The sequence below is a fragment of the Clarias gariepinus genome, chromosome 2 (genome assembly GCF_024256425.1).
Source record: "Clarias gariepinus isolate MV-2021 ecotype Netherlands chromosome 2, CGAR_prim_01v2, whole genome shotgun sequence".
Taxonomy (NCBI): Eukaryota; Metazoa; Chordata; class Actinopteri; order Siluriformes; family Clariidae; genus Clarias; species Clarias gariepinus.
Window position 1 is genome coordinate 39,523,451 of NC_071101.1, and position 27,653 is coordinate 39,551,103.

At 39.5% G+C, this 27,653-nt stretch overlaps 4 protein-coding genes across 6 annotated transcripts in view; 2 read left to right on the forward strand and 2 right to left on the reverse strand.

Annotated features, from left to right (window-relative positions):
• The first annotated feature begins 4,541 nt into the window (after positions 1-4,541).
• On the forward strand, positions 4,542-6,124 carry c2h8orf82 (chromosome 2 C8orf82 homolog). The gene is made up of 3 exons (XM_053489444.1): positions 4,542-4,788; positions 4,896-4,944; positions 5,667-6,124. The coding sequence occupies exons 1-3, from the start codon at positions 4,639-4,641 to the stop codon at positions 6,107-6,109; spliced, it is 642 nt and encodes a 213-aa protein (XP_053345419.1). The 5' UTR covers positions 4,542-4,638; the 3' UTR covers positions 6,110-6,124.
• Positions 6,125-7,207: 1,083 nt separating this feature from the next.
• Positions 7,208-14,501, reverse strand: LOC128515293 (xaa-Arg dipeptidase-like). 3 transcript variants are annotated; one of them, XM_053489417.1, is made up of 8 exons: positions 14,419-14,501; positions 12,979-13,381; positions 11,394-11,542; positions 10,465-10,607; positions 10,178-10,332; positions 9,285-9,408; positions 8,392-8,499; positions 7,208-7,743 (listed from the first exon to the last, which is right to left on the reverse strand). In XM_053489417.1, the coding sequence occupies exons 1-8, from the start codon at positions 14,451-14,453 to the stop codon at positions 7,586-7,588; spliced, it is 1,275 nt and encodes a 424-aa protein (XP_053345392.1). In that variant the 5' UTR covers positions 14,454-14,501; the 3' UTR covers positions 7,208-7,585. The 3 variants fall into 3 exon arrangements, with proteins under 3 accessions (XP_053345392.1, XP_053345400.1, XP_053345409.1); XM_053489425.1 differs by lacking the exon at positions 14,419-14,501 and adding an exon at positions 13,500-13,847; XM_053489434.1 differs by lacking the exon at positions 14,419-14,501 and adding an exon at positions 13,625-13,643.
• A 1,467-nt stretch (positions 14,502-15,968) lies between these two features.
• pnrc1 (proline-rich nuclear receptor coactivator 1) lies at positions 15,969-19,486 on the reverse strand. The gene is made up of 2 exons (XM_053490559.1): positions 18,858-19,486; positions 15,969-17,482 (listed from the first exon to the last, which is right to left on the reverse strand). Exons 1-2 carry the CDS (start codon positions 19,236-19,238, stop codon positions 17,087-17,089), a joined length of 777 nt encoding a protein of 258 aa, XP_053346534.1. The 5' UTR covers positions 19,239-19,486; the 3' UTR covers positions 15,969-17,086.
• Positions 19,487-26,528: 7,042 nt separating this feature from the next.
• rngtt (RNA guanylyltransferase and 5'-phosphatase) overlaps positions 26,529-27,653 on the forward strand; it is a 115,558-nt gene continuing 114,433 nt past the window's right edge. Inside the window, exon 1 of the mRNA XM_053488196.1 lies at positions 26,529-26,972. Coding sequence (XP_053344171.1) covers positions 26,909-26,972 — 64 coding nt within the window. The 5' untranslated portion in view covers positions 26,529-26,908. The remainder of the gene's footprint in view (positions 26,973-27,653) is intronic.

The following is a 27,653-nucleotide window of genomic DNA, read 5'->3' on the forward strand; positions in this document are numbered from 1 at the left end:
TTTTGCAAAATTTTGCTATTCCAGTGTCAGGATTCAGCATTTTGCAATATGTTTATAATAATAATTATATATAATATTATTAATAGTAATATATAATAATAGATAATATTTTCCAATTTAACTGCAAGTGCCAGTGTGTGTACTGTCTTCATATCTTCAGGTTAAAAACATACAGACTTTGGTGGAAAGGATGAAGGATGACATCCAGAAGGGCTGCAGCTTCCTCCAGCACCCAAAGATGCTGAAAGATTACTTCATCAAACTCAACAGATGCTACATCCATAATGCAGATCTAAGTGTAATACACACACACACACATATATATATATATATATGCACATTGATACAAATAAACACACACACTCAATGTACACAGCCCAGTTTGCTTAGACCTGACTAAGTGTGATGCCGGTTCTAGGTGACAGATGAAATAGATGCAGAGGTCACGACAGAGCACTCCAGGCAGCAGATGTTCCTGGAGAGGCGGCTGAGGAAACAGGATGCCATAGAGGTCAAGAATCAGGAAGCATATCCCGCCAAGATCATGAAGGTACAAAGGATTTATCATCAGTGTTATTTTTTTTCCTGTTTTAAGAACTTTTCTTTAAACAACCATTTACACATTAATTACAAAAAAATTAAACAGTGGTTTAAACACTGACCTGGATTTTTTCTTATACAGTATATACACCAGAGATTAAAAAAACATATCCTGCTTTATGAGGTGCGATTAATCATAGGTGTTCATAGGTAACATGCTTAGTAAGATTAGTTAATAAAGAGAACTTTAATCTTTTAATCTATATTATCAACAAAACTTTTCAGTCGATACACAGACAGTTTTGATTTAATTAAATTGCAGTTATGTGTTCAAACTTCACAAGTTGTGTTTTATTTTCTTAATCTGCCAATGAAACTTCAAACTCTTCAAACTATTAAGCTTTAAAATATGAGTTGGCCTTTTATGAGTCCTTTCCGTTCAAGGCTACTGTCTCCCTAGTCACTGCTGTGCAAGTGTGAAAAAATGGATGCCTCACTTAAATATTGTATGAAAGAAGAGCAGCGTGCAGTGTTTTGTTTTTTGTTCTCTGAGGCTGTACCTGGTGATGAAACCACTTACCAAAGAGCATAAACAGAAGCGTTCGGATATCTGCAAACAAAATTTGGACCGATACTGAAAGGAAGGTGAAAGTTTCTTAAAGAGACTCATTACTGTTGATGAGATGTGGATTCGTCACTACGAGTCTGAGAGTTAACAGCAGAGTATGGAACAGAAACATCCTCAATCACAGACTGAGAAAAAGTTCAAAAGTCAACCATCAGCTGGAAAATTGATGCTTATGGTTTTCTGGGATTCCTTATCGACTTATCGAAAAGCTGAAAATTTGGATTTAACACAGAGGACTGATGGCCCAAGGGTGTTGTGATCTTGCAGGACGATGCACGACTGAAAACTTTTGCCCACACTGTCGACACTCAAAACTTTTGTTTTGAGGTGTTAAAGCATCCTCCCTATAATCCTGATCTCACTCTATTAGACTTTCAACTGTTTGGTCCCATGAAAGCAGCCCTATGAGGACAAGGAGTCACTTCTGATGAAGAAGAGAAGAATTCAGTCTAAATAAGGGAACACGAACGGTTGTTGACAGATGGACAAAGTGTACTGAAAAACAAGGAGATTATGTCGAAAAATGATGTATGAGTGTGGATAATTTTTGACTCACCCTTGTAGATTAAGATGGCTAGAAATAGTTTTAATAATCTGTTTTTTAATAAACTAGAAAACATTAGTTACCGTACATTTTTGCATATTTAAGTTAAGGTGATATAATCCGGTAATGTTCCGCAGTCATTCTTTTTTAGCTGAAGCTGACTTAAACAGTTAAGAAGTTAGAATGGTTGACCTGCAACCAAGTGTAGCTTTTGGATTCAAAAGAACAGGTATCAGGCTTTAAGGTCAACTTATCTTTCCAAAATCAGTACATCAGTTTTATCAGGAATTAGGAGAAGAAAGTAATTTACACTGTAATGTCTCAAACACTTTAACATCTTGCTTTTTGTGTGACTGTGTTAAATCTAGCTGCACAAATAAAGATATCTGTGTATTGTTAAAAAAAAAGTAGAAAAGGTACAAATCAGGGTAACATCTCTAAACTATAAAGAGCTTAGCACAGGACCTTGTGGGACACCACTAACCTGTAACAAGAAAGTTATGGGGATGGGGTTCAAATGAGGATTAGTTCTCTGTTGAATCTGGTTCCTCTTAAAGTTTCTTTTTATTGCCAGCCCAGAGAGTTTTTTTTTTTTGCCGATCTGATCATTTTGATTCAAAAATAGAATTCAATTAAATATTAGTAACACTTCCTTTCCTGATATCCACTCTTACATTTAGCTTGAGCCATCTCCAGTCAGGGAAAAAGTATTTGGTATCCACAGCAGTGCATATCAAATAGCTTGATGTATTTTGCCTACTGTATATGTGTAGATGGCTTCCTTGTTGTCTCAAGACCCCAGTCAGGAGAGGAAAACGTCCCACGAAATGCAGATGGGACTCAAAAAGCAGAGGATCCCAAGTGTTGAATGTAAGTTTAAAAAAAAAAGGAGAAAGATATCTATTATTCTACACTGTCCCTGGAGTCATTTAACACAACTAGTTCAAACACCTCACATAGTGTTGTTGGATGCTATTATTTATGAAATATTACACACAATGCACTGTAGTCATGTTTAAAATCATTTACATGGAGGCACAGCATTACAGACATGGTTTAAATTTGTTCACCTGGTTTAAAAACATGAAAAAAGAGCATACTTCCTTTTTATTTCAGCGACGGTATCCTCTGAGCAGGCACTCAAGGAATCTCCGCAGGTGTCCAAGGACATGATCAAACAACAACGCACAGAAATCCATAAAATAAGGACAGGATTCCTGGGCAAAAGTCAAGGCCAGCCTACTTTTTGGCGTTCATCGGGTGCCTTAAAACTGCCACCCATTAACAACTAAACACCAGATACCATGTGTAATGTGATGCAAAGTGCAAGGAAGATAAGTTTTTTAAGGGCAATGGGACTAGAAATGAGGATTTAAACTGAAAGGAAGATGAGGGAGATCAAGACCAGAAGGTGGCGGTAATGCAACGTAGTGGATGCAAGAACAAAACACCAGATGACTTGCCAGGGAAATGTATCCAATACTCCAGTGTGCAGACGTAGGCATGGCCAAGACCCCAAAGCTACATCTTTTCAGGAATCTAATCATCAAGTACCTTTTAGCATATAGCGCTTCTTGTGCACCCTGGTCAGGTTACCATGGGAAACGGGGTTAATGCTGTGACAGGTTTGTCGGCTGGGTGGTTTGCACCTTAAGCAATCTGACATTCTAATGGGCTGAGCTGTAACAACCCTTCAGCCACTTGTACATGGAGTATGTAGGTGATGGGAAAGAATACAGTGTAAGTTTAGCGTTTAAAAAAGTCAAGAGTTTGAAAAATAGCTGGTGTTAAGTGACTCTTCAGACAGGCGATGACACACAGGTGCACATGATATCCTCTGTGCATTAGAGGGTATCCAGGTGTTGGGACTCACCCACAGTTGTCAGATGAAGTGATGTTATATATGAAAACTGACAGATAAGTAAAAACAATTTTAAAAAACCATTAATAATAAAAAGTGAGTTCTTATTATGTAATTGTTAGATTTTTTCATTAATAATTCAGAGATGTCTGTAATTTTACTAGATAAAGTAATAGATAAAGATTCTTATAATAGATAAAGATCTTTAATAGATAAAGATTTAATTATTTGTCACAAGATTTTTTTTTTTTGCATAACCCATTTTAAGAATGTGCCAAGCTAGTATGCGTGGACTGGATGGTGGTGAGCAGCCTAAAGACCAACAACAACTACAGTGGTCTTACACAAGGCAGTCGTTTAGAAAATAGTTACACCTTTTCTCTAAATTGTGATTGTATTACTGTGATAGGTGATACCAGGAACAGAAGTAACACCAGTCTTTAACTACTCACTGCTTTATACTGTATCTCCCAGTCTAATCTGCATGTCTTTGGACTGTGGGAGGAAACCGGAGCACCCGGAGGAAACCCTCCAAGTGTGAAGAGAACATGCAAACTCCACACACACAAACACACAGACCTGAGGCGGGAATCTTAACCCAGGACATGGAGGCGGCTCAACAGCTAACTATAACCACTAAGCTACCGTACTGCCCCACCAGTTATTAAGCGTATATACTTTAAAAGAAAAATGCATTAGGCTTTACTTTTTGTGGTTTCCTAAAGTTTAGAAGGAAGTTGTTGTAGGTGTAAATAAAGAAGAAATGTTTTTTAGGAGATTTTTACGTTTCCTGTAGAATGACCCACAGTTACCGTAACCCCTGAAAAAATGGGGAATAAAATATGTGATGTCCAAAATGTTTGTAAAAGCTATAGGTTTTAGACATTTAATTAAAAACTGTTTAATTGTTTTTTGTTTGTTTGTACGCTACAAAGCGTGTGGAACTATTGTGTAGCGTCCTCAGAATCCCCCGGACTTTTATAAGAGTCGGACCGCGCTGTTTATAACAGTCATCTAGTCAACCGCTTTCTGATATTAAACCTCACTGTGTGTGCGCGTGCCGGTATGAGAGTACTCGGGCTGTGTTTGTTTAGAGGCCGGATGTGGGTCAGGGTCCCGGCCGTGTTTAGGAGAGCGCAGTGCGGGTACACACAGGGTCAGAGTCCTGAGCCGCGGATCCGCGAGTACTTCTACTACCTGGATCATCAGGGACAGGTGGAGTACAGAGACTGTGTGGATTTATAGGGACTTTAGCTTAGTCATGGCGCTAATACATAATTACACCTTTTAACTGTTTGTACGTGTGTGTGTCCTGTCACCAGCTTTTCCTGGACGATACGAAAGTGAAGAACTTCGTCACTTGTTTTAAAGGTATGAGAGCTTCTTCATCTGTTTGTGTTTTATGGCCGTTGACACACAACGTAAAGGTGCATTACCGCCACCTACTGGACTGGAGTGTGGCTCAGGCTCCAATCTGTTGTCTAGTATAAAGTTATTGTTTTTTAAAGTGGGAAAGAATAATTATAGTAATAATAAAATATATATATATATATAATATACACTTTTTTTCACGCCTCTCAGATTTCGTATCAGCTCTTGTCTTTACTGTTTCATGAGATCCTCTTCTCTAACAGGCTTCACTTTATAGCAGCACATACTGATTTTACATGACAAGTATTTATATACAAACAAGATGAAGTGTATTATTACATGGCAAAAAGAACAATTCACATCTGGTAAAATCAACTTTTATGTCATACTATGAGCGTGTCACAGGCGTTCCCTGCCGAGGGTAACAGTAGGCAGCAATATAATTTTTTTAAGGGAAAAATGCATACACACACGTAGCTTAGGTTATTATTATTCTTCATCACCACCTGTTAAACTGTTTATCCAGTTTAGTTGGTGTATGATTTACATGCCATCTATTAATTACATTACCCAGGTTTTTGTTAACTTTACAATTGATTATTACATTGTCTGCCATATTTTATAATAAATCAAATATTATTTTTGTATGTAAAATATGTATAGAGTCTATAAAGTTTAAATTATATTAATGAAATCTCCCTTTCTTCTGTTACTCCCTCCAGATCAACAGTTTCTGGTTTTCTTTTTCAAGCATTTAAAAGTCAACCGGAGTGGCCGCTACCTGCAACGTTTCCCCTTCCTGTCATTATGTGGACGCGAGAGGAACTTCCTACGTTGTGACGATCAGCCAATCGTATTTACGCATCTGTTAGCCGAGACCGAGCACGGGACCCAACTGTCCTACTGTGGAGGTGGAACCAAACTGACCTTTCCTTTCCAACCTCATTCCCTGTTCATGCATCCAGACAGTGGCAGAGTGTACCATCCTGCTCCTGAGCAGGTAGGTGGCGTGGGATTGGTACGCTCTGCGTTGGCCATCGAGTTCAGTCCTCACTTTCACTACTCTTCAGGTCAAGACAGTTCTGCCCAGCCCACTCATTTCCACTGGGCTGGACAGCATTATACACTGACTAATGAGCTGTTTAGGCATTTCACTGTGAAATAAAAAGCATCATTTAGACAGTGTGTGATGAATCCTAATACTTATTAGGAAAGAAACTTAAGGAATCAGAAATGGTTACTGTGAATGAAGCACTTTTGATGCGTGTGCCATGTTTGTGTATATATCTGAGTACTTTTGCACATTAAGAGGTTTTGATCATAGCGTTTTCTACATGATTTGATTTCTCGAAGCGTCAATGTTTTTCTGACCACGTTTCTTCCTCGAATAAGTTAATCACTATCCATCTAGGTTTTGATTATGTCTTTTACAGTTCTTAACCCAATATTAGTAGTTTCAGCAATCTCCTTAGTTGTTGTCTTTGCTTGATACAGGACAATAATTTGACTCATCTGAAACAGAGTAACACCATTGCCTCGACCACAGGATGTGGTTGTTTAAGAATTGAAAAGCTGCCCACTGCATCAGTTAGGGTTAAATAACTTGTTGCAGCTGAACCATATTAATCACTGCAGTAATTATCCATTGAAAATGATCTTAATTATTTCCTTAATTAAATCCATGTGGAGACTTTTTAGGCTGGGCAATGTGACAAATTATGATAATTATAAAAAATACAGATAATTATAAATGATCGACTTAATAACAGTCTATACGGCATGGTGGCTTAGTGGTTAGAACTGTGGTCTCCCACCTCTAGGGTTGAGGGTTCGATTCTCACCTCAGGTCTGTGTGCATGTAGTTTGCATGCTCTCCCTGTGGTTGGTGAGTTTCCTCTCACAGTCCAAAGTCATGCAGATGAAACTAATTGGTGTTCCCAAATTGCCCCTTGTGTGTGTGCGTCCCCTGGGCAAGTCCCCGCTATTTTAACGGAGCCATTCCTGGAGATCAACAATACGTTATCGTCGGGGCCTCCAAGTGGCACAGTGGTAAAGTGCCCGCCCTATCATCCGGGGATCGCGAGTTCGATTCCCGCGTGGGAGTCTCCTAGTAACAGGGATGAATTGGATACGACTAATTAGGGACAAAATGGGGGGAAAAAAACAAAACCAATTTTTCTTAGTCCATCCATATCATCTTACATCTTTGTATCAATAGCCTACATATTACTTTTTGGATAATGTGATTAATAAATAGGCATACTGCAAGTCAAAAAATTGCTTTTATTTATTGAAATTCAGTTAATGAATCTAAAAGATGTGATCAAATAATTAAAGCATAAATGTGTGTAAATTTGTTGTGATGTCTGATTTAAAGATTTCGATAATAATAAACCAGACTGAATGTGATATTGTGTAGTGATTAGTTTTCTTTCTGTCACCTTAAAGATTGTATCATGACAAGGAAACATTTTGTTGAAAAATGTCAATCAAACTCCAGTGTTTGAAAAAAAAAAAGACCAAAGGACAAAGACCAAAGAGCCTGAGGCTTGAAACGGAAGACTGCGAGTCTTTGTAAAGGCTAAGTATTAGGCCTTTAAACTAGCTTTATGTCTAGACTGTGGCTGTTTCCTATTTCTTGTTAGTTTTTGCATCTCTGTCCTTTCTCCTCTCTGAGCTTGGCTTCTTTAAACTCTTGTTTGACTTTGTCTAGCACACCTGGGCTGAAGATCACATCCAGTGCAGTCATAGCCAAAGCTTTGCCAGTACGGAGTGTGTAAAACTGAGCCTCAGCTGCACCTGCAAACAAAGCGTAAAAGAGGGCTTTTGTATTAAGAAAATGACAACGTCTCACTTCCTAACTTAACCAGACGTGTGTATTGTATTGTATATTTCCCCTGATTATTTACAGTTATATCTTAACGACTATCCTAGATAAAAACATGATTCTCGTAGTATTACAAATACCAATTAACATATGGTTTATGGCAATTTATATTGAAAATATCTGTTGTAGCTGGCACAGGTTATGGGTTTTATACTGTATATTTGAGCCCCGCTGTTGGTGGGTCGCCACACCCTATACTACCCTAACCACTGCATGCAGTGCCAGTCCCAAGTCCAGATAAAAATAGGAGGGTTGTGTCAGGAAGGGTATCCATCGTAAAACCTGTGCCAAAGTTGTGTGCGGATCGGATAGCCTGCTGTGGCGACCCCTTCACAGGAGCAGCCATAATAATATTTGCAATCGTGGAAAGACCTTATGCTCACCCTATTTTATCTTTCAATGTTAAATTTTTTTTTTAAGTAATACATTTGTTAGAAAAGTTCAATCACATCGCAGTCATGGATAGAATCACCCGAAAATGCCCTTAATGCAAGGTGTTGAGTGTGAAACATCAAATATACAGTAGTACACTGACAGACGCTGCTGTTTCTCAGACTCACCAGAGGCAGTGGTGTATTCTGCAGTGTGATTGAGCGCCTCAGTACCGATGTAGAAATAAGGCTGAATCCCTGGAACAGCCTGAGTCACGTTCCCAATATCACTAGAGCCTGATATGAAACACAAAAAAAGCCTGTTTTAGTAAAAGCATGGCCCTATAAGTTACAACCTGCACCCTTCCTGACCAATATACAGTTCAGTGCTCACAGTTTTGTATAACATTTTACTTTTATAATGATAAATGAGTCAAGGGATATACAGTAGTAGAGGAAGTGTAGGTGCAGGTATGTGTGTCAGAGAGATGATGATGGTGAAGGTGGAAGCAAAGCCAGGCAAAATGAGAAGGAGAAAAACTGAGATTTGCATGCATGGTCTTCTCCTAAACTCTACTAGGCAACCTACAGGGTTAAAATGGGTGAGATGGATAAGACATGATGTAGCACAAGACAAGGGCTTTATGATAAGTGGTTAGCACTGTCGCCTTTCACTGTGAGGGTCCAGGGTTCGATTTCCGCCTGCACCTGGAGTTTGCATGTTCTCCCCGTGCTTGGTGGGTTTCCTCCGGGTACTTCGGTTTCCTCCCAGTCCAAAGACATGCAGATTAGGCTAATTGGCGTTCTTAAATTGCCCGTAGTGGTTGTGTGTGTGTCCTGCAATAGATTGGCACCCTGTCCATGGTGTACCCTACCTTCTGCCCTAAGTCTCCTGATCTGGATAGAAAAGCAGGAAGAAGGAGGGATGGTATGAATGATTTGATTGGATTTTGTGACAGAATGCTTTTCCATGAAATAAAAGGCCGGAGTACAATAAGCAGATTTTATTATACTGTATAGTGCATGTATCACACAACTTCACCCTTAGTTAACATGCTAGTTTTTTGTTGTTGTTTTCTTACCAGATGAATCCTCAACAGTAATGAAGTTCATGCCAAGAGATTTCCCGTTCTCCTCATACAGGCTTTCCAAAGTGCGGTTTCTCAGGATTTCATAAAACATGTTCCTTGTATACAGAATCTCAACCTGTAAGAAACAAGCCTTAGTTTAATTTCTCTAATTATAACTTTTAAAAAGCATATTATATGCACTATATACAGTACACAGCCCCCCCAAAGAGTTTGAAAAATCAGGGATTTGTGTCCACAGGTGTCCATATAATCTAAAGAGGTACATAATTGTCGATATGGTGCAGTTTTGACCATGAGATTTTTCCATGTTAAGGCTTTGTAACAGGCAGTATTCCCCTACACAAGAAATCTTCAAGACAGAGTACATTACACTTTACAGTTCAAAGGAAAACGATCAACTTCGGGCTGGTGCCATCAGGGATTGAAAAATTCCATAGGTGTGATAATCTGGTAATTCAGTACCTTCAGATCATCAACTGACTTCAGTTTGTTGCTACATAACATTGCTGTGTCTAGACCTGACCAACTGATCATAACGCTTCCTCCAGAGGCTTGTACACTATGCATGATGGGTGCATTGCTTCATGAGCTTCCCTTCTCACCCTGACATGCCCATCACTCTGGAATCGGTCAATCTGAACTCATTGGACCACATGACATTTTTCCATTGCTCCAAAGTCGAATCTTTATACTCCCTAACAGGATTTAATAACGCGTTGGACAGTTCCTAACCCTATTTCAGTATTTATGATGTTTTCTTTGCTTCAATAATTTAATTTTCTGTAATGGTGACTTTTTTTGTCCAGGTCATGTATATCGATAAAACGTTTAGAAGAGTTTTCTGAGACCGAACCTAATAACTAGTGTGATTACACCTCACTGACCGTGCATCCTGTGGCCAGAGCAGCAGCTTGAAAACAGGCCTCAGCTTTGGCTTTGATCTTGGGCAGGTCCTGGTGCGAAGGGGTGCGTAAGTAATATTCCAGCTCCGTGTAGTCGGGGATGATGTTGGGTTTCACACCCCCGTTCTTTATTATACCTGAGCAAGACATATACTGTAACTTAGCTTCACACTTTTCTCTCCATACATATAATGTCCTGTGCATTGATCTGTCTATCACTCTTATAGATTTGCATATCACTGGTTATCAAGCTGAGGACGTAATCTCACCATGGACTCTCCAGTCAGGTCTGAGCTGTTGACGGAGTACAGACATGTTACTGTAGGCCAGGACGGCTGCGTCTAGAGCGTTTACACCTTCCCAGGGATACGCTGATGCATGAGACGCACGTCCATGGTACTTTATTACAAGGCTGCACAAAAACATGCAAAATACAGTTAAGTCATAAAATGATGCAATCGTTCACGCCATTACACACAAATGTGTTGTGTAATCATGTCTGTGGAATCAGCCAGAGAAACCTTAACACATATTCTAATGTAACAGGCCATTTTGTCAGACAGCAGTATCTATCATTATCCGATTAGACTATAATAAACAAGCAATGATATTATGCAATGTATAAAACATGGTCACTTTGGACCAAACTGGGACACAATGGAAGAGAAAGCTACAGAGCTGCAGCCTTTTTAATATAGGTTAGACTTTCAGGTCATTTACTATATTCCTTTCTGCACTGTCATAGTATCACAACTGTTGCTTTTTTTGTAGTCGAGCCAGAATGTAAAACTTGTTCCAGAAACAAATCTGCCTAGTTACCCAATGTGCATATGACCTCTTTGGCCTGGAATCTATTCTGAGACTCGGCCAGAGCACAGCATTGACACAACACTGGCACATGCTCTAAAAGTGGCTCCCTTAAGTTCCCGTAAGTTATGTTAAAAAAATAGCCACAGCATTTATAGTTAGCAACAATAAAAATCATACAGTACATCACATACTGTACAGACAATGGTTTCGAAGTGCTCAAGAAATATTCTTCCTCTAATTACTAGCACTCCCCAATGACCCCAATCATCATAAATCGTGACTGAACCCATCTCAACTGGAAAGGAAACATAAGGAATGAAAAGATCTAAGAAAGGGCAAAGTCAAATCTAAACAGTTCTTATTAAAATAATTTATCATATACAATTACTCATGTTCTGCCACATCTGGGATGTATGTGGCGTCTTCCTGTGAAGGGTGAGCCATAAGCACCACATCCAGGCCATCAAATGCTCCCTCTCGCAGCAAGTCCACCTTCCCACCTTCGTCTTCTTCTGCTGGAGTCCCTATTACAGTTACCTAATAATTCAGAGAGTTCATCAGACATTGCTTGAATGAGATCAGGAGAAAGGTCAGCTGTTCTGGAACAGTTCTTGCCAGGACAGTATTGTCAAGTGTATTTGCAAAACCCATCAAGCTCCATGATGAAACTGGCTCTCATGAAGACCTTCCTGGAAAGCAAGACCAAAACGTACCTCTGCTGTAGAGGAGAAGTTCATTTAGAGTCACCAGCCTCAGAAATCACCACTTAACCTCAAACAGCACCTCAAATTAGAGCCGTTATGAAGGATTTACAGAGCATAAAGTAGCAGATACATCTCAATATCAACTGTTCAAAGGAGATTATTGTATATTTTGCACGCCTTCAGTATTATTTTATATAAGTAGAAAGACATAAAAAATTTGAAAAACGACAATAAGTGTTTTGTTTTTTTGACTGGTAGTGCGTGTGCATGTACTGTATAAAGTACATCTTTAAAAATGTTAACATTGTGAAAAGGTATGTTCTATATTCATTACAAGTAAAGTGAAATATTTCAAAGTTTTTGTTTTCATTCAATGCTTACAGCTTACAGCTTATGAAAAGAAAACAAAAATCAGTATCTCAAAATTTTACAATATTCTATCTCAAGATTTTTACTATGGATTTACAACAAACAAGCCTCTTGACATATGTTTTTTATGGGGTTTAGGTCAGGCAAGCTGGCCAATCAACTGCAGTAAAATTATGATCAGCAAACCAGGCTCTAATGTCTCCTGATAGACAGCTGCATTGACTTTGGACTTGATAAAACACAGTGGACTAACACCAGCAGATGACATGGTACAATAAACCATCACCGACTGTTAAAACGTAACACTGGACTTCAAGTAACTTGGATTCTGTTCCTCTCCTCTCTTTCTCCAGACTCAGGGAGCTTGATTTCCAAATGAAATGCAAGATTTACTTTCATCTGAAAATTTACTTTCATCAGTCCAGCTGTTGCAACAGCGCAAAAGTTGTGGCATGGTCCATTTCCTGAAGACGCCTGTGCATGGTGGGTCTTGATGCACTGACCCCAGCCTCACTGCACTCTTCGTGAAGCTCTCCCATGGTCTTGAATCATGTTTGTGCAAGGCTACGGTCATCCCTGTTGATTGTGCACCTTTTCCTACAACACTCAAGTCAGCTTTCCATAAATATGTTTTGATGCAACACTCTGGAACAGCGGTGACCTTCTGTAGTGTTGCTGGTGGAGGGAGTTGATGATTGTCTTTTGGACAACTGTCAAGCCAGCGGCCTTCCACATTCGTGAACTAGACTGATTGTATGAATAGTAATTTACTCAAACTCAAATTTAAACATTTTGAGGTACTGGATTTTCAATCAAAAGCCTGCATATATTTCACTTACTTACAATTCTAAAAAAAAAAAACTTATGCTGTATATTCATTTTTAGACTTAGTTGGCACACCTTGACTGGCACAGGCCCCGCCTGCCCGCTCTCGAGCGCCGCTTTCAGGCCCACCGCTGCCGCAGCTCCGCTCTCTGCTATCAGGTTGTGGCCGCACGCGTGGCCTATAGATGGCAGAGCATCATACTCACACAGGAACGCCACATTCACCACAGTGTCACCGTCTGCTCCACCTACAGGTCCCCACGTGGCCCGAAATGCTGTTTCTAGTTTGTAGTGCGCCTCCACGGTCCACCCTTTCTCGTGTGTAAAAAAGTGGACCAGGGTGTCATGGGCTTGTCTCTCCTCAAATGCGAGCTCTGGGTGGCGCCATATTGCATCTCCTAATCCGTGTAGTTTGTCCTTGGCCTCGTCAATGGAGACACAAACCTGCTGTTTTAGTGCCTGGAGTTTTTCACCCATTCTGTATCAGCACAGCACAGCAAAGCAATGCGAGAAACAAAAACCAATGACTTAGTTGTCTGTTACTTATATTTATGAGTCAGTAAAACCTTTAAGAAGTGAGAATAAAACTAAATCACTGGTTAGATCAGTCAGCACTCAAGTCTAATCCACTTTACTCCCATGTGTAATGTGATCTCCTAACTGTGTTCTGTTAAAGCTATGAGTGGCAGTCTGTAAAGTCCTCCTCAGGTGTTGGTCTTACTCTTCAGAGAGCACTGGTTTCAAAGCGGCGTGTGCAGAAGGAGGTGAACTGAAATGTTATGCAACAACGTGCCATTGACCTTTGCATTCCTAGGTGTTATATAACATTGCAGTGCTTGTAGCAGACACAGCTGCACAACAGTCTGACATAAGAACAACTGCATATGAAAAAGATGATATTCAGCTGTGACTTTGCACATTATTCTGCACGTTGCCGTGCTCATGTCTGGAAATGGTTTCGATATTGTACATCAATTCTGTTTTATTTTATTATTTGTACATGAGGTAAATTTTTAAAAATTACAGCAAATTTTTTCCTATATTTCTAATTTGTAAACAAAAAACAAACAAAAAAAATCATTAAAAAACTCTTATTTTGAAATTCCCCCCCCCCTCAGCGGTCGTATAAGCGTTTCACTTTATACCACACTGTGTATAACCGTTTATGTGATTAATAAAATTAAGAGTTTGGAAATTGGAGTAATTTGGACATGATAAATGTGTCTATATCAGTGGCGGCTGCTAGCTTTAGCTTTTGAAACAGGGGAAGCTCATATTAGGACTTCATCATAAAATTCATTATGTTATTTGTACGTAAATTCTGGCTAGTTTGTCCTTCCACGAGCTACTTTAATTATATAAACGAACTAACTTTACAATGCTGAAACACTGAGCAAAGTCAAAAAGGCTATAATATGTTTTTTTAAATTATTTAAAGAATGATTTGTACAAACAACAATGGCTTATATCACCAGCAAACAATACAGAGTGCAGCAGATCATCGTAACACTTCACCTGCAAACCCGCACGGGCAGTGGCGGACTGGCCATCTGGAGTACCGGTGCTGTGTCGAAGTTGGTTCCCCCATCAGGATGCGTTTTTTTTTTTAGCCCCACCCCCATGAAATCGGCACAGGGAACGCGCATTTTGGAAGAAAGCTCGCCCGCGGAGGGTTATGCGCGAACCAGTAAAGTTCTACGGAACGCAGTACAGGCCAAAGAGGACATTATTAGAGTTTTTTTAATCCCCTGACGAACTGTAGCCATTAGGATGTGTTTCCCTTGTTATCTTGGACATATTTAGAATGATGAACCTCGGCTGAGTCACTTGTAGGCTGTAAACATTTCAGTAAGTGCGTTGTGTTGTTTATATTTAATCACTGGTATACACTACCCATGATTATGTACAATAGTACATAATTTGACCATTAATTTTGTGACATTATAGGAGAAGCTGAGCTTCCCTTGCAGTCTTAAAGAAATCGCCACTGGTTTATATTAAATTAAATTCAGTTTTGTTTGTATAGCAGTCTTAACAATGGATATCCTCCTACTGTAAAGGAGCTTTACCGAAATAAAGCATTCTGGGAAAAAAAAAAAAAAAAACGCAAATCATTGTATAGGATACGGTTTGTATCTAATGAACAAGCTGGAGATGAGGGAAAGTTCCCTGAGAATAGTATTTCTGTCATAATTTCTGTCATAATTTCTAAAAAAAAAAATTGTATATATAAAACTTTGCTTTAATTGTGCATTTTTGTAAAAAAAAAAAAAAGCAAAGCGGTTGAGATTGTTATGGGCATTATTATAAGACAGGGGGCGCTGTTGTTACTCTTTCTTTTCACTAGTCTCCAGAAGCTGCTGATTATCCATCCACCCTTCCTATATACCCTTATCATAAACATACAACTCACTTATTGTTTTAAACCTGGATCTCCAGTCTGTGTGAGCCAAAAAATAAAATAAATGAAATAAAAAATACCCCCCGCCCCCACACACACACAATGTGACCTCATACACCAAGAGACTGTATTCTGGTTCATTGCTCAGGCCATTCTCTTTAAGAGAACTTTACCTCAAGAGTTACAGTAAGTAAAGCTAAGCTAATGGCTAACTGCAAACCTGGCCTCATTTAGCTCTTTAGAATGGCTCGACTAGCCCTTAGTGTTTAGCAGTTCATGATGTCATCATGTCTTTATTTGGTGTTTTAACTTGTACATGTTGTTAAACATTGAGGATTGTCTTCAGGAATGAACGCTCTTACATATAGGCTATATTATTACTACCTTATTTTGTTAATCAGAAATGCACGAGGGAAATGCTTGATAGAGATCCAATCCATGGACGTTTCCAGTGACTGATCTGATTGGCTAAGAAATGTACTTTTGCAAAGGGGCAGACTGGAAAAAGAGCAAGACAAAGAAAAACAAAAGATACTAGAATGCATGATCCAAGCTGAAAAATTATGTTTGAAGGAAACAAAAAAGATTCTTGTTAAAACTGTAAATTACACCAAATCTTTTTCAATGACACTTTGCAGTGAAGAAAGACAAGAAAACAATAATCTAAAGGGGGATGGCCAAATTCTTTATTTCACTTTTTATAACACTTTTTGTTAAAAACGTTCATAACGTTTCTCAGACCAATTAAATAAACGTGGACCCAAGTTATGCTATCTTCAGGACTTTTAAAACGAGGCCGAACATTAAAATCAATCAGTGTTGCAACAAAATGTGTTGGATTTTTTTTTCTGCGAATACAAGAAATGTCTTGGGTTTTAGTCAAAGTTGAAAAGTAAAAAAAAAAAAAAGAGGAAGATGAGAGGCACCTGGTTATTTTTTTTTTCCTCACAGATATGTAAACACATCACAACCACAAAACTTTCTCTCACAGTGTGAAAATCTGAATCGACATTCTTAATCCAATAAACCAGGCAAAATGCTACAGAATGGAGAAAAAAAAGAAAAAAGTCTGTTACCAGAACAGCTGATGCTTTACGCTTGTGTTAATGGTGTAACAAATCATTTGTTTTCCAAAGTGCTGTCCATGATTTGTTCGTTTGTAGGCAGTGTTCCTTATACTCCTTTCACAGTCCTCTTGTTTTAAAACTTCCACTCCCTTTTCAAGACAGTCCACCATACAGAAAAACCAGAACTCGGCCGTAGCGTCGCATCGCTAGTTCATCCTCACATCTTAAAGGGGACCCGTGTTGGTTTTTCAGTCTTGTGCAAAACTAAGCAAACCTTTTCCATGTAAAATGTGCGTCCCGGGACGTGTGCGATCCCTCACTCAGTACACTTGCCAAGAGCATACCATTAAATCATGGTGAAAACATCACCGTAGGTTTCAGTAACAAAACTAGATTTACTCTTCTGTTAAAATAACATCCAAAAAAATTATACACATATATTACATGTCTTACAGTATTTACAGTTACACAAGATTCTGTTTTTTAAAAAAGATGAACACGAGGTCTCTTTCTAAAGACAAACGCAAGACATATTTGATATTCCAGTCAAAATTCAACACTTCCTGTTGCAACAAGCTTCGAATCTTAATTTCTGACAATTTTATTTTGCCTGAGATTTTTTTTTCTTCTTGTTCTGAAAATCCAGGGATTCTTCTTTTATTTTTATTATTATTTATCATTAATAGTGGTGGCGGTGGTGTTTTTGTAGCTGGAGTCATGGCTTGGACTGGACCTTGAGTATGGTTTTCAGATGCACGGACATCTGCTCCCGGCTGCTGTCGGAATGTTTGGGGCTGTTTTCGTCGACCCAGTGGCTCGGCGGCTTGGGCAACACGCTCGGCGAAGGCGGCTCACTAAACTTGGCTCCGGCGTAGATCTTCTCCGTCTCTTTGAGATTCTCCTGAGATAAGAGCTCGCCACTGGTGTTTCTCTGCACATCTGCTGAGCTCAGAGGCCTCTTCCTGTCCCTGTTCTCACATCTGATGTGTCTGCTCCTTTGAGCATGGGCATTCAGGTTTGGAGTGCACGGCTTGTGTTTGTCTGCGCTGTGCGGGGACGACCTACTCGACTGACTTCCTCTCTCTACTCGACCCGTTTTCGATTTCAGCAGCTGTGGACAAACAGAGGGGGGAAAATTAGACTCGAAAATGGAGAATGTAATAAGAACTGATTATTAGGTCAACTGAAACATCTGACCTAGCGGTCATGACCGACTTTTCAAACTGCACGTAGGCCCTTTATGCACCTCCCCCCTCCTCCCTCTGTGACATGTAGTGCATGCGTTCAGGCTTTAAGCACACGATTAGATAAGCATTCTGACGTCAGTGCTTTCCCATCGCCCTGAGCACTTTACTTTGTTTTCTTGCACGACTGCACTGCCAAGCTAACGCTCCAGGAGCGCAAAAACTTCACTGTACTATAATCTACATCATCATTATTATTATTATTCCAATGTTGTTCACCATTCTTAAACAATAACGACTTCTGATCAATAGAGATTCAATTTAGAGGAGAAAAAAAAGATCCATTCAGTAAAATATTGTGCTTCTTTCATGCAACGCCACACCAAATCAAGGAGACTTTGGGCACAAGGTGCCAATCCATTGCAAGACACACACACTGACACAAACTCTATGGGCAATTTGGGAATGCCAGTTAGCCTAATCTGCATGTCTTTGGACTGTAGCAGGAAACCCACCAAGCACGGGGAGAGCATGCAACTCCATGCACACATTAACCTTAAACAAGAATCAAACCCTTAACCCAGGAAGTTTGATGCCACAGTGCTAGCCACTATACCACTGTGCCAAATAAAATATGATACTGTTAAAAAATATGGGCGGCATGGTGTCTTAGCACTGTGGCCTCGCACCTCAGAAGCCAGAGTTTAGGGTTCGATTCCTGCCTCTGGTCTGTGTGCTTGGTGGGTTTCCTTCAGATACTCAGGTTTTCTCCCATAGTCCAAAGATGCACCCAAATTGCCCATAGTGTGTGAATGAGCGTCTAAGAGTGAGTGTGTGTGTGTGCTGCAATGGATTGGGACCCTGTCTAGGCTGTACCCCACCTCATGTCCCAATTCTTCTCGAGACCCTGTATGCATGATAAAGTGGTATAGACAATGAGGGACTGAGTAGAAAATACTGTTGGAAAGCAATTTAAAAAAGGTACAGAAGTCTAGTTCACACTTTGCACAAACAGCTTCGAAGTAATCAGACTGTAATTTCAAGTCTGTTTGTGTAGATTCTACGGATATCCTGGAAGGTATGTAAAACATAATGGTATATTAAAATATCCTATACAATAGAATAATGTGGTGATAAAACTATTATGTTTTACATACTTTCCAGGTTATCAGTACACAAACTGAATAGAAGAAATTTGTTTATTGCACCAAAAATGTATCGGTATGTTTTATACACCTTCCAGGTTATCAGTACACGTGAATAAAAGTAACCGTTTACTGCAAATTTAAACGGTAAACTCACCTCTTTCTTGGCTGTTGCTCTGAGGTGAGCTGAGCCACTCGGCGCTGTTCTGCTCACCGGAAGCTCGGTGTTATTGCTCGGGGATGTGGGTTTAACCTCGCTGCTGCTGCTGTTATTGTTGTTGATGATGTCGGCTAAACACGCCGTGCTGTTCCTCAACACCACCGCCTGCCTTTGCTGCTGAGCCTGGTTATGGAAATTCCTGCTCTGTAGCCGGACTCGGTGCCCTCCTTTCTTCAGCAGAGTCCGTCTGCTGGACGTGTTTAGGTTCCCGTAGGAAATCAGCAGAGTCCTTTCATTGTTCCCGACGTTACCTAGGCTCGGTTCAACACCGAGCGCTTCACCCAACATCATCTCCAAACTGCTGGATGGAGGATACATGAGAAACGGAGGGTCCAAAATGGCTTCCTGTACGCTGCAAAAACAACAAGCAGCAATACACCAAGGCACACCTCGGGGAACTCCTCTGATATAAAAAATAAAAATAATTGGTTTTTCGATCCAAAAGGAGACCAATTCGTTATCTTGAAGCAAGAACAACTTCGTCGACAAGTTTAAAAGCACGAGCGGAAAGTTTCAACCAAAATGGCGCAGCTCGACCACTGTCTATCTACAGTAGTATTGAAATGGCGTAGCTATGATACGTGCGAGTTCCTGTTCTTCATGTTTGTAGCGCAGCAACCACAAACCACGCCCCCTTAGCACCGCCTCCCCTCATCCTCTGAACAAAGAAAACCTAAAATAGACTTGTTTTAGGGCTGGAGCTGAATAAAAAAAATTTTTTTCGTTGAAATGTATTCATGTAAATGATTTTCGTTTCTAGCGAAAAGTTCGAAACAATTAAACAAAAGTGTCCCAAATTAATGACAAGATATGTTTTTGTTTTGTAGCGCGAGCGTACACGCATGAGCGTAACTTAACCGAAACTACGTCAGAGCGGGATGTTCCAAATATGGTCATATCATCCGGCGCATTACGTAATAGAACTGGTGGTGTGTGTTTTTTTTTTTTTTAGGTATGTAGAAATCCCCTAACAACTTTCCGGGATGTGTAACTCGACAGACACAGGAAATACAAAAGAAACTACAGTATACTACATGTCCAAAGGTATGTGCACCCCAGATCATCACACCCATTTTTCATCATATGTTTAACATCCCATTACACATTTAGTCCCACTTTAGTGTTGTTAAATTAACCAGCACTCTTCTCTTCTGGGAAGGCTTTACACTAGATTTTAAATCTAATCTCACAGGATATTCACTTAAACATTTTAACCTCTCCTGTTATACAGAACTTCCAGCTTCACTAACACTCTGTATGACTGCAGATCAATCCCTGCTATCCGTTATCACCCAAATAAGAAAGCGTTCCCTATTAAGTCTAGTTCCTCTCAAGCTTTCTTCCTATCGTCATTTCAGGGAGTTTTTCCCTGTCACCATCGTCCTTGGCTTACTCATCAGGGACAGTCCAATCATTTGGATTTATACATATTTCCTCATATATTTCATACTCATTTCCCTATTTTTCTTTGTTTCTGTAAAGCTGATTTGCTACAATGACCTTTGAAAAAAGTGCTATAAAAAATAAAAATTTATTTAAATTGCATCTGTGTTCAATCAACTACATGAGCATTATGGAGGTCAGACTTGGTCAGAGTTGAGGAGGCCTGTGCATTTGATGTTCATGTTCATCCCAAAGTTGATTAGATGAACTTCTAGACATCAAATTTGGCAAACCGTGACATAACCCCTAAAATTCAAGTGGGACAAATCTGTGCCAGCAACACAGCATAGGTCAAAGATGATTAAAAATAACATATATCTTCTTGCCGGCGTGCCGGAGACTCGAGACATCAAACTGTGTATTCGATATGTCTGGCAGGATGAAAATTATCATTACTTTTATAACATGTACGTAAATGTTACCTCTAACCGGAATATGGGAATGACGTCACAAAAATGTAGAACTCTTAAACTCTTAAATGTAGAACTCTCAAACCCCACGACCACCAAGTTGCCACTGTTGGCCCTTCGAGCAAGGTCCCTCAACCCACAAATGCTTAGATGAAAAGCAGTTAAGTGCCTTAAAATGAGATTAGGTTGTGCAGAAAAAAGGATACCCCACTTTATCTTAAACAAACCTGAGCCTTATATATGTTTATTTAAATAATAAACAAAATGCAAAACAGCAAAACAAAAAATGACTAAAAGAGCTGTAATGGTATCTGGAGATCACATTGTGCACAGGATCATTGTTATGCTGGAACAGGTTCAAGCTTTCCACGGTAGAGGATTTGTAAAGATACAGCTACAGTTGATAATTGGCATTCCCAAGTTGCCCGTAGTGTGTGAATAAGTGTATGTATGTGTGTGAGCCCTAAGTCCTGGGTGTGCCCTAAGTCTCTGGCCACCTGTGACCCTGTGACAGTATATACAGGATGAAGCGGTATACACACTGAGTGAGTAATTGAGTGAGTGAGTGATAATTTATATGCTACAAAACTGCTAATATTGCTATTCATCCATGACGTGATAGTGCTAGTGTATAGAAACATGCTACTAATTTGCTGTGAGGTGTTTGTTATTATACTGTCTAAAGCACAGAAAGCAAAGAAGAAGAAAAAACGAAGCAGTTTACATCAGTGGTTTTCCTCTGTGGTTTTATGAAAGCCCAAACAGCTCAGTCCTGATTGGTTTAGTTTATGAGCGATTCATATCCGTTCCTGATGTAAATCACATGTGTTAAATGAGCATACAGGACTAAGACCAGCAGAACTGGTACTGATGAATGGTTAGCAAAAACAACACCGAATTCTGTGTGCGGCTGAGCAACAAGGAATTAAAAAAAAATTTTTTTTAAACATTGTTTGTTTAAAAAACATTTGTTTTTATTGTGATGGAATGTACTATATATATATATATATATATATATATATACTATTTTTCAACATATTTTACAAATAAGGGAGAATTTGTACAATTTGTCCATGTAATTGGTGTTTATTATTTTGGAAAAGTCAACAGCAGGGAACATGCGAAGTAAAGTAGACTGTGTATTTGAAACCTTATACCACTGTACAGTATATAGTATATAGTACTCAGGGGTTACAGTATAGTTACAACATATAATTTTTAACATGAATTGACGCATCAAAGGCAGCATGGTTGGGCAATGGCTAGCACTGTCACCTTGCATCATTGGGTTCTGGGTTCGATTCCCACCTCAGGTCTGTGTGCATAGAGTTTGCATATTCTCCCCATTCCTTGGTGGAATTCCTCCTGGCATCTCCCACAATCCAAAGACATGCAGATTAGTAATAATTGGTGTTCCCCAATTGCCAGACTTTGTGTGTGCACCCTGCAATGGACTGACACCTCTAAGTCCTCTGGGATAGGCTACAGGTTTTCATCATTACTTTGCCATAACAAGTGATCTGATTTTCAACTAAGTTACAGCAGTGGACAAACACAATGTGCTGTAGTTGACAACGCCCAAACAATTATAACTTCTTGTGTCTTTATTGAACACAACGGGTTTAACGGGTGAACACACCCATTAAACAATTACAGTGCTAGAGAAAAAAGTAAGTGAACCCATAGATTTATTACATCCAACGAAAGCATAAACAAACCCTGTACATATCAAACACACCAGATTAAATGGCCGATGCTTACAAATCAAGAAATGTTAAATTCAAATCATGTGCAAGTATAGAGACGAACACCTTATCATGGGATTTAAACAGACAACCTCGTCAGGGTTTTATTGTCCTCCTGGCACAAAGTGCCTTATATATTAAGGAAGCATAACCAAATGTGTAATGGAAAATAATCAGAATCAATCATGGATAAAGAGATATGATTGCGTAAGTTTCCAAAGTATCCGCAGGTGCAGTAACCAGAAAGCTGCAGGGTTTTCTGGAGAGCCCCAACTGAGGTGACGATGATAAATCTGTTCCAACTTGAGGCAGGACAGGGAACATGTTGGACAGTCAACTTCTATGCATGTAAACATATTAGCGATTATTATAACTAAGCTGTAATTAACTTAAAAGTATTTTCACAGAGAATCAAGCAAGTGAAGCAAGTTTATTCATGACTGATGATTATGAATTTCTTTATGGTTATACTGCTAGCAGTGCTCATCAAGATTGCTCAGTTTTATAGTGGTAATAAACCTAGCATTCCTTTTCATAGACACGTCAGCATTTATATCTGTATGACCCCGTAGTATTCTGTATTGACTGCTAGTTGTCGTGTTCTGAGTCTCTGCTAGGCAACATACAGGGAGAGATTTTCAACATGGGCCGATTTTAGCATTATCCAGCTGTGACGGGTCACAAAAACTCTCTTTCTGAAACTGCATATTATTCTGATCAACGTGACGCACTATAATTTAATTCAAAGGCTGTGTGACATTGAGTGAGAAAATAACATGTGGCACCATAATGGTTTGTTTCATTTAAAACAGGTTTTTTTACACTGAATGTGTAGCAGAAGACACTGTTTTAGAGACATTTAGTGATTTTCAGTTGAAAAAAACAACCTAATAGTTTGCGTCATCATTGGAAGTTTTGACTCATGCTGAAGTGCACAGTTATGCAACATGCACAAACAATGCCTTCTATAATTAGGCAAATGGTAAAAGTGCTAAGACTGACAGGGTGGAACGTTTAAATGCACTCTGTTGCAAATGTTTACTTGCATATGAACCAATATTGCTTTAAATGTGATTTATGCAAGACTACTTTCAACTTGCTCTGGGGCAGTGGTAGCTCAAAGGGTTAAAGCTCTAGCTTGCTGTTCAGAAAGAAGCTTGTTGGTTTAAGCCTGAGCTTCACTAAGTTGCCTTTGTTTTGGCCCTTGAGCAAGGCCCGTAATCCTCAATGCCCCAGGGGCGCTGACTGTGTGCTCTGACCCTTTCTTTTCTTCTTACCTTTCTTGGAAAAAAACAAAACATAACAAACACGAACCTGCTTTGCTTCTTTTATAGATAGGATACAGTATGTAATATCTTTTTTTTTTTTTTACCTCTAGCTAATAGATTTCAAAAGTTCAGTCTTCGGTCTCCCTCTACTGGTTGTTTCTTATACTTGTTGTAACATCATCACTCAATTTCAGTGAGGACTTTTTTTTGTTTTGGGTAACCGTGTACACTAATACTGTGTGTGAGACAGGAACTCAATCTGGCTAAAATCGTAGTCTATCTCAGGGCAAGATACACACTTCTATACATCGAAAGGCAATTTAGCAGATATAAATCATATACTGGTTTGTCCTGGAGGAAAACCATGTAGTTCAAAAGTGCCTTATAGTCAGTTATGTGTTTCTGTGCTCAACACTATTTGCTGTATAAGACTGGAGACTCATAAATGTGAAACCAAATTTCACATGTTTACTGGCTTTACAGAAGTTCAGACAGACTGTGAACTTATTAGATGTCACAACTATTTTTATCATGACATTAAAAAAAGTTATTTTCTTGATAGTACAACCTATTTGTTCATGATTTGTTAAAATGCATAATTATCATGAATAAGTGCAGATATTGAAACTACAGTGATCCTGAATGGTGGTCAGCCAACATAAGGGACTGTGGATGTGTCCATGGGTTTCCAGTTATGTTTGAGATGGGTTGCGGGCCACGAAACAAATTGCGAGGTTAACTTGGCCACAACAATGCAGAAAACTTGGTGGGTTATGGTCTTGCTGTAACAATGTAGACGGAAAGTCATGCTCTTTGTGCATGTGTTTGGAGTATAGATAATATTGTGAAATTCAAGAAGTTATTTTTAAAATTGATTTTCAAAAATGTTAAATAGAAATAAAATGTAATATTCATCTTCTACATACATTATCCTTTATACACAGTCACAGGGGGTTTGGAGGCTATCCCAGGAGTTTTAGGCCACAAGACAGAGTTCACTTTAGACAAGGTGCTAATCCATCGGAGGGTACACACACTTACAAACACACAACAATTAGCCTAATTTGCATGTCTTTGAGTTGTAGGAGAAAAGCAGAGTACCCAGAAGAAAACCACCAAGCATAAGGAGAACATGCAAACTGCATGCACACACACACACACACACAAACACAAAGGAGGGAGTTAAATGCTCAACCCTGAAAGGGCGAGGCTACAGTGCTAACTAACCACTATGCCACCATGCTGCCAAAATGTAATGTAAGATTTCTGTCTTTTTATTTTAGTTATATTTTTGTGGGGGTTATAAATGACTACACTTTTTATTGCCAATGTATAATGCTAAAGTAAAAAAAAAAAAAGTAAAGAGTTTTAAATGAGCAAAAATACATCTAAAAAAACCCAGTATAGTATAGTGGCACGATGGCTTAGTCAGTTCAGTCCTGTAAATACTAGTCATTATGTTGCTCTTTCATTAAGCTAAAAAAAGGCTGAAATCAATTGGAGGACATGGTAGAGGTGCTATGTCGCAACTGATGCAGGGTAGCTATGCTGTTAATTCTTTACATTTCTGTGTTACTTTACTTGTGTAAACCTTCATTTCATTCACATGAGTCAACTTTCATTTCTTCATATTTAATGAAATTATGTAGTGTTTAGCACCTCTGAGTTCCACATTGGGTCTGTGTGCATGGAGTTTGCATGTTTTACCTTCTTTGGTGGTTGTCCTCCTAACATATGCAGATTAGGTTAATTGTGCTTGGGTGGTGACTGACCGGTAATTGCAATGGTAGTCACATGTGATTATCACCTTTAATGTCATACAGTGGGCATGTCACAGGCGTACAATGGTAACAGTAAACAACAACATCACTGAATATATAATCTATATACATATACTCACATATGTTTTGTCACTGGGATTTATAATAGACCAACACAAAGTTACACATAATTGTGAAGTAGTCAATATTTTGTAGAACCACCTTTCACTGCAACTACAGCTTTGCCCATTCTTTTGCAAATTGGCTCAGTCAGTTTTGATGTTGAGTGTCGTGAACAGCAATTTTCAAGTCTTGCCACAGATTCTCAATTGCATTTAGATCAGTACTTTGATTGGGCCATTCAAACACATGAATATGCTTTGATCTAAATCATTCCGTTGGAGCTCAGGCTGTATGTTTAGGGTCATTGTTAAAGGTGAACCTCCGCCCCAGTCTCAAGTGTTTTGTAGATAGGTTTTCTTTTAAAATTGGCTTCCTTCCATCTTCAAATCAACTCTGACCAACTTCCCTGTCCCTGCCGAAGAAAAGCATCACCATGACATGATGCTGCCACCAAGTGCCCAGTGTTAGTGCAGAGTTTTATTTTGGTCTGACCAGATTGCCTCACACTGGGGATATGGGGCCTGACTGAAATGCCTGAATTTAATAATTAACAGTTTTGGACAGATATTATATAGATCCTAATAACATCTGTCCAAAATTGTTAATTTTTAAAATAAATTATTAAATTAATTTACAGTATTTATATATTTTTACATATACTGTATATATAATATTTGTCCAAAACTGTTAATTATTAAATTCAGGCATTTTAATTATATACATTAAATATATATATATAATATGTGTGTGTATTTATATCTTTTAAATAAAATAAATTAATATTTTTTGATGACTTTGATTCTCTCGATTCGCGTGAACACAAACCACGTGACCTTTCCGCGTCGTTCAAACAGCAGTGACTCGACATTCGAATCACCTGCGGTGTCGACTCGGTACCGACCTTCCGTTGTAGTCGAGAATTCTTATTATTATGGCTCCTTGAGCGAGTGAATGAGTGAGTGATTCCGCATGGTGTTTGTTTATTTCCTTGAGAAAGCACTGGTGTATGAGTACAGGACAGAGCTGGAGACATGGACCGGGGGCTGTAAGGAGGACACTGAGACGGCGGTGTGAGCTGTAGTTCAGAGCCCGAGCGGAGCGGAGCAGAGCAGCAGTAACAGCGGCAGCAGTAACAGCAGCCCCGGGGCTGGAGAGCTTATCTCCGGAGGAGGCTTAACGCCAGGACAGACAGAGAGATAGACACACACACACAGAGGAAGTTCTCTTGTATCGGAGAGTATGGCGCACGGAGGACCACCTCCTCGATGGCTAAACTGTCCCAGGAGAGGACAACCTGTAGCTGGTGAGCGTCTCTTGTGTTGTTTAGCTGCCCCGAGCTAGCCTGCTGCCCCGTGTAGCATTAGCCCCGCTTTACCCAGAGCTCAGCAGGGTTTATTGCCGCGTGAAGCGCTCTGTGTCCGCGTGTAAGGATTAATACATACAGGAGCAAGGCTAATACACAGCACTCACAGTCCGGGTGTTAGCATGTTAGCCGCTTAGCTTAGCCTCAGCGCGCCACAAGCCTGAGCTAACGACTCCTTACTCATGAGCCACGGCGTACACAACTGAGTTATACGTGTAATAAATAAGTTTATACATTACAATCTGTATTAATATTTTAAACGTTTCACGGAAGCCCCGCCCCCTTGCCCTAGTACCACCTTTCAGATTTGTCTGTTTTTCCCCCTTTCCTAGCCAATCGCAATCTCGCGAGGGGGCGTGGCTAACCGTTCCTCTCCAGAGCCCTATTCGGTTTGGATTGGTTTCTTCACTGCACTGATATTCCCTCAAACCTGTGGATGTCATTCAAAGTGTGTTTGTGTACGTGCTCGCGAGCTGTATAAGGTTTTTGACACGTGAGAAACGGTCCCACCTGCTCTATAGTGTTTAATCTGCCGGAATAATCCAGTGCTCTGCAAAACCCACTGCATTTTCCCATATGAAATCATGTATAGTGGACCCTCCCCATATGAAATTGCGAATT